Source organism: Lactuca saligna, chromosome 4 (genome assembly GCF_052625555.1).
Source record: "Lactuca saligna cultivar CGN05327 chromosome 4, ASM5262555v1, whole genome shotgun sequence".
Classification (NCBI taxonomy): Eukaryota; Viridiplantae; Streptophyta; class Magnoliopsida; order Asterales; family Asteraceae; genus Lactuca; species Lactuca saligna.
Genome location: NC_136420.1, coordinates 233,248,973 through 233,256,669, shown reverse-complemented (window position 1 = coordinate 233,256,669; position 7,697 = coordinate 233,248,973). Strand labels below are relative to the sequence as shown.

The window sequence follows — 7,697 nt, the reverse complement described above, 5'->3', positions numbered from 1 at the left end:
AACCAACAATATCCCTGATTACCTGTTCCCGTTATCCTCACTTTACATCCCTAAACACCTTTCACAAGGGACGTAGTCTAAGGATTATCATCGGGATGGACTTTACTACTAAAGGGATTCCTCAGCTATACATGTCCTTAAGGGAACCACGAGGGGTTGGAGTACACCAGCAAACATATAGTTCACCAACGCCTACAACTTGCGAGCCTACTAGTGTTCCACTGGACTGTGTGGAAAGGTCCGTGGTCATCATATATACTCCACTAGATGACTACAACAACAACAACAACAACATCGAGGCCTCTCATCATTTTAACACACATCAACTATTTCATCTACCCATGTTATACCCAACATATTTGTAGATAAAAATTCATATACAGTTTAAATCATTCTAAAAATGTATAAAAACTTCATTCAACATCCATCTCAAATAAACAAACAATATATATACACATAGCACGTATTTTATAGAAAATAATTCATTTCTATGTATAAGATGAAAGTGAACACACACTCACTTGATAAGACGGTGATTGGACAACACTTCATCTCTTAAAACAATCTTTTTCGATGAATCCGGAATGTTTTCTGAAAAACCGGGCTTCACGTGGGCATAGTTTCGGCTCGAAAAAACTCTTTTCTCTGGATCTTCAGGCTCTCTGGGACTTCCTTACGATGATATGATGATATTCTAGGCTTGGGGGTATTTATCGTAGGTAAAAAGAAAGTAGGAGGTGAAAAAGAATAAAATTTGTGACCATTTTCGGGGCAGCCTCGCATCCTATTTATAGGAGACCGAAGCTCCTCATTATGTTGGGCGTAATTCCGGGTATACGGGGCGTACTGCCTCACAAATCTATTTGTTGAGCGTAACTACGTACGCTGGGCGTACGAAGTGGATCAGTTCGGATGCGTCAATGCTACGACACGTGTCTCTCATGAGAAGGAGTAAGGGCTGATGGACTCTAGATCACTTACACGAATACATTGGGCGTACTCCCTCGGACCAGCCTCGAAGTTTGTGACCAAAACGTCAAAAATTCGTTACTTTCGCATACAAACTCTGATTTTGACGTTCTTGATATCCACGCATAGGTGAAATTATGCTCTACAAGTTTCGTTTAGACTCAGTCAGCTAATTGTGAATTTATTTTTAAAGTTATATTTTTAACAGGCAAAGACAGGAAAAGTCCATTAAAAATTCATAACTTCTTCTTCCGACATCTATTTTTATTTGTGTTTTTACCGTTGAACTACTATCAACAAGATCTTCGATTCTCGTTTAGGTTGTTTTGGCTAAAAATCACTCGATTTAAAATTCGAGTTTCGGGCTGCATACTGCTATGCCAAATCTTAGAAAATTCATAACTTCCTCATAAGAAGTCAGATTTGTACGTTCTTTTTACACGCACTCTTGGTTTAACGTATACTACGACTTTCATTTACATTGCTAAGGATAAAAAGCGCTTTATCGTAAATTCACTTTTTACATCATACAGCGTTGTGTCGGTTCTATTGCGAAACTTCGACACGTCATAACCTCTTCGTTATAACTCGGATTTCGGTATTCTTTATATCTCCAGAATCCTTATTTCAACCACTACAACTTCCTTAATAGATAACGGGTTTATCTAATATTTCATTTCGGTGCTTATTTTTATCCTTAATTTATTAAATCATAATAAGCACATAATACTTAAATAATACATCTTTCTTATTTCAAAATAAGTTACAAAGGTTGACATATATTATTACATCATCATTAATGTCTACCCTAGAAATACGGGCGTTACACTACTTCTACACCATATATCATTTCTTGTTTCTTGGGGACTCTTACATTTCATTTCTTAAATGGTTTGTTCTTAACTTTTTCTCTTTTATGACTTTCACTGTCTAGACATGGCATGCCCCAAATTCGTATGGAAGACACAATACTAGTTAGGATCCCGGGGATATCATTTGCTTCTTTAGCTATTATTTCCTTTGACCATTTTTTTAGCATACACTTCATATGTCTCCTATCGGTATGGATAAATCATTATTTCCTACCTCTTCCACATTGACAAAATCTTTGGAACCTAACAAATTAATAAGTACATCTTGGTTATTGATTACTAGATCGAAGGTTTTGTTATTCCTTTCTTTCAGTCGTGAACGTGGCTTTTTCTTCCACCCGAGCTTTTTCTGCACTTTCTGCCTCCTACCAATAAAAACTATTGAATTTCCATATCATCTCCTTGACATTTAAGAATTCTTTGCCTAATAACTTTCTAAATAGCTCTCTTTCTAACAAACCATAGTTAAAGGCTTCTATTATCATGTGGTCATCACGGGTAGGAATCTTTTTTACTTATTTCGTTAAATCGCTTGAACTAAGCTGTATTAGATCCCCCTCCAATTTCCTGAATGCAAATATGGTTTGTGCTTGTTTTTGTAATTTTATTTGATGTGTGAAGCTACTACAGAATTTCTCACACAAATCGTCGAAGCTTCCTATGCTTTTTGGTGGTAAGATAGCTAACTAATATCGAGTATTGCCGCAAAATATAGGTTTTATAGCTTTGGATCAAGGGGTATCATCTTTATTGGCTATCGTATGTTAGATACATGGTCATTTGGATCTCTAGTTTTGTCATTTACCCATACTTGAGGTCCTTTTATTCCTTTTGTGATAGGAGCTTTATTTATATCATTAATAAACGAAGACCCGAAGTAAAGATATCTAAAAGCTTTGTTGTACTCCTTAGCTTGCGTTATCTCTTGTCGAACTTCTCGTGCATGCGTTTGGTGATCTTCAACTTTTTTTTCTCGAGGCGATTCAGATTTACTATGTCTTCTGCTGAGTCATTGGCATCGTAAGTATGAATGGACACTTGATCCTTGTATTTTTTGATATGCGTACCTTGTTTTTTCTTTTCCGCTTGTCTCTTCATGGCTATATATTTTTTAAAAGCTTCGTACTCTTCCATCTCGCTCTTCTCTTCAAGGTTCTTCTACATTTATCATGCATTCAACAACGTGGTGTTAAGGTGTGATACTTTTGTCGTTTACCACCGTTGCGACATAAGGTGTTTCTCCAGCTCTCTCTAGATTCTGCATTCTACCAGTTTAGCTCACATCAACAATAGGATTGTCATTGATGGCTATTTTTTGTGAGGTCCCATGATGATACCACTTCATGTGCCTCAGGACTTCTAGTTAGGGCTTGGAATACTTCATCTTCTTTTTTGACCTAATTGAACTCAGATACCAAACCCGAGGAACAAACAAAACGTAAGTTGTTTAACGAGAGGTTTTCTTGGGAAAACACTCCGTTGATAGTCTAGATCTTATCTATTTCATAATGTATGATCACTAAGTCTTAGATGCATGTTATGTAAGCGTATATGTGTCATTTCTCTCTGTGATTTATATACCCGTTTCCTTGGGAATGATTACCTTTGTCCTACTCAACAATTTATGCCTTATTGTATTTAATTTTCCTAGGACTGAATGTATAAAAGCAAGTGTTTAACTAATGTCATTAGTTACTTTTGTTAAAACTTAAGTACCATAATATCCAATCATACTACATTCTCAATCTTGTTGACAACGATAGTGAATATATTGGGTTCTCTAATTACTTCTTCTATCGTGTAGATTCTATTCCCAAACTCCGATGGTTCGGACATATGTAACATACCTAACCAAAGAGTCTAGTTCAATCATTCAAAATGATCATTTGTGGTTCGGCTATCCCCGAGTGGGAACTATTGTCCAACGAGGGTACATGTACGCTTGGTCATGTACCCTATTAGTCCAAGTGTAACAAAATAAGGTGCGATACTTTTGTCTTTTACCACCATTGCGACTTAAGGTGTTTCTCTAGCTCTCTCTGGAGTCTATATTCTACCGGTTTGGCTCACATCAACAACCGGATTGTCATTGATGGCTATTTTTTGTGAGGTCCCATGATGACACCACTTCATGTGCCTCAGGACTTCTAGTTAGGGCTTGGAATACTTCATCTTCCTTTTTGACCTAATTGAACTCAGATACCAAACCCAAGGAACACACAAAATGTAAGTTGTTTAATGAGAGGGTTTCTCGGGAAAACACTCCATTGATAGTCTAGATCTTATCTATTTCGTAGTATATAATCACTAAGTATTAGATGCGTGTTATGTAAGCGTATATGTATCATTTCTCTATGTGATTTATATACTCGTTTCGTTGGGAATGATTACCTTTGTCCTACTCAACAATTTATGTCTTATTGTATTTAATGCTCCTAGGACCGAATGTACAAAAGCAAGTGTTTAACTCAGGTCATTAGTCACTTTTGTTAAAACTTAAGTACAATTAAGATCCAATCATACTACATTCTCAATCTTGTTGACAATGATAGTGAATATATTGGGTTTGCTAATTACTTCTTCTATCGTATATATTATATTCCCAATCTCCGATGGTTCGGTCATATGTAACATACCTAACCAAAGAGTCTAGTTCAATCATTCAAAATGATCATTTGTGGTTCGGCTATCCCCGAGTGGGAACTATTGTCCAACGAGAGTACATGTACGATTGGTCATGTACCCTGTTAGTCCAAGTGTAACAAAATAAGGTGTGATACTTTTGTTTTTTACCACCATCGCGACTTAAGGTGTTTCTCCAACTCTGTCTAGAGTCTGCATTCTACCGGTTTGGCTCACATCAACAACCGGATTGTCATTGATGGCTATATTTTGTGAGGTCCCATGATGACACCACTTCATGTGCCTCAGGAGTCTAGTTAGGGCTTGGAATACTTCATCTTCCTTTTTGACCTAATTGAACTCGAATACCAAACCTGAGGAACACATAAAACGTAAGTTTTTTAATGGGAGGTTTTCTCGGGAAAACACTCTATTGATAGTCTAGATCTTATCTATTTCATAGTGTATAATCACTAAGTATTAGATGCGTGTTATGTAAGTGTATATGTATCATTTCTCTATGTGATTTATATACTCGTTTCCATGGGAATGATTACCTTTATCCTACTCAATAATTTATGTCTTATTGTATTTAATGCTCCTAGGACCGAATGTACAAAAACAATTCTTTAACTAATGTCATTAGTCACTTTTGTTAAAACTTAAGTTCCATTAAGATCCAATCATGCTACATTCTCTTGTTGACTATGATAGTGAATATATTGGGTTCGCTAATTACTTCTATCGTGTAGATTCTATTCCCAATCTCCGATGGTACGGTCATACGTAACATACCTAACCAAAGAGTCTAGTTCAATCATTCAAAATGATCATTTGTGGTTCGGCTATCCCCGAGTGGGAACTATTGTCCAACGAGGGTACATGTACGATTGGCCATGTACCCTATTAGTTCAAGTGTAACAAAATATCTTAAATACAACTATTGCAGTTTAGTTACATCCGCCCATGTTATGACTAACAAATGCATGTTCATAACATAAAATCTCCTTGATCTTTAAAGCATCTATATTGTATGGTTTAGTCAAATGGCAAATGAGTGGAAATATCTAGTGGATATATATTATAATTTTGCATTATATGGATTTATAGTTAAATAAATTAAATGGTAAAATTATATGATATGGTGTTGACCTGTGAATGGGTAGTAGGCTAAGATGAATATTATAAAAACAAATACCCTTTCACATGTGATTTGGCTAAACCTCCAAGTTGTTGACTTTAATGATATATATGCAATATTACATAAAGCGACTGAACATAATCGATCCGGTGGCAAACCCTTGTAATTAATTATCAATTATGAGATAGTTGGGTGGCCAGTCGTTTCTTAATTGTTACACGCACACAACTCTCCACAACAACACGCGAACATTCATAACCGACTTCACTCCATTTGGCACTCAAACCTCTACACTCCTCACGCAACTTCCCTCCCACCCCTCACCCCTTTATAATACCCCCAAAATTCTCTTCACTCAATTCACACCTCTATCTCTCTCTCTCTCTCGTTTCTCTGTAACATTCTTCATCTCTCTAATGGCGCTTGAAGCTCTGAATTCTCCAACTCACGGACCTGCTCCTTTATTCCGTCAGGATTCCTTCAATCATCTTCGCCATTTGGAGTCATGGACTAAAGGAAAACGATCCAAACGTCCCCGAACTGATCACCCGCCTACTGAGGAAGAGTACCTCGCTCTATGTCTCATGCTTCTTGCTCGTGGGTCTGATTCTACTCCTCAACCAATTCGCCGGAGAATTACAGTCGATCCACCTGAGAAAAGGAGTCATGTACAGGATTCGAAAACTAGTTACAAGTGTAACGTGTGTGACAAGGGTTTTGGTAGTTATCAGGCTCTCGGTGGCCATAAAGCTAGTCACAGGAAGAACAACGCCGGTGGAGGTGACGTCATGGAACAACACTCCTCCGTCATAACCACCTCAACTACTGCATCAACTAGCGGTAGTGGGAGGAATCACGAATGTTCTATCTGCCACCGGTGTTTCTCCACCGGACAAGCGTTGGGTGGGCATAAGAGGTGTCACTACGAAGGTACGGTTGGCGGTGGACACGTCAGCACCGGCGTCACCTCTTCCTCTCATAGTCAACGCGGTTTTGACTTGAATTTACCGGCCTTGCCGGAAAATAGTTTCTCAGAATATGCCGATGAGGAGGTGGAAAGCCCTCACCCTGCAAAAAAATCTCGGTTGTCCACTCAGGCGAAGCTCCAGATGGCTGTATACTATTAGATTACTAAACACACCGATTGTGGGTGTTGGATTACACTTCAATTCTTTGTATGATATTATATATTATATTTTTTTATTCTAGTTATGTAAACAGAAGCAGTCTTTGCTGCTGGGTGAGTTGATTTTGAATTAAATTAAATTTTGTTATATGAATTTGCAGATTAACGTTCGGTAGATGATTTGGTTTTGATCCGTTCTCATTATTTGACTTATCTTAATGAAAGTTAATTAATGATGTTAATTTATATCAAGTGGAACTGTTGAACTGTTTGTAGGCCTATAATGACAAACAAATTCGCAGTTAGACACGAAACAAATTATTATAAATATTAAATCAGCACAGGGGTTAGGAACAATGGTTAGTTTCCAGCTGCGGCTAATCGGCTTTTATGGTGGCTAATGTGCTACGGTGTTCGCTAATTGGAACCAGTTAGCCAACATCGTAGTGCATTTCCATTTCGTTGTATCTGAAATTGTACTTGAAATTGTGCTTTATAACTCTTATGTTGTCTGTTGTTTGTTGGTTTCCCTTCTAGTCACTTTCTAGTTGGGGTCTTCCTTAATAAAGTTTGTCGTTAAAAAAATGGGTTTAAGTGTTTCCGTTTCGTTCGGCTTCATGGCTTTTGCTTTGCTACTCGGTTTTGTTTCCATTGAAAATCGGCTTACCCTTGGTAGCACAACAAACAAATTGTCATTTAGTGTTACACGTTTTTAATAGCATTTAGTTTTTGTTCCACTAATTTATGTTTTTTTATGGCACTTTACTAGTTTTAGTGACATTTTATATTTTTTGTTAGTAATATACCAACTTATTAATTTCACAAAAATAAAATATGCCAATAAAAGTTTCCTAAAAGCATTAATGGTATATTATTGTAACATCCCAAAAATTCAAACCAATTTAAAACATTTAAAGCCATTAAATTATTACAGTTTGTTTTCAAAATAGATTAAATATTAGAGTAT

At 36.9% G+C, this 7,697-nt stretch overlaps 1 protein-coding gene across 1 annotated transcript; it reads left to right on the top strand.

The window, feature by feature from the left end:
• The first annotated feature begins 5,942 nt into the window (after window positions 1-5,942).
• Window positions 5,943-6,878, top strand: LOC145043397 (zinc finger protein ZAT10-like). The gene has a single exon (XM_078992034.1). The coding sequence runs from the start codon at window positions 6,021-6,023 to the stop codon at window positions 6,729-6,731; it is 711 nt and encodes a 236-aa protein (XP_078848160.1). The 5' UTR covers window positions 5,943-6,020; the 3' UTR covers window positions 6,732-6,878.
• Window positions 6,879-7,697: the final 819 nt, after the last annotated feature.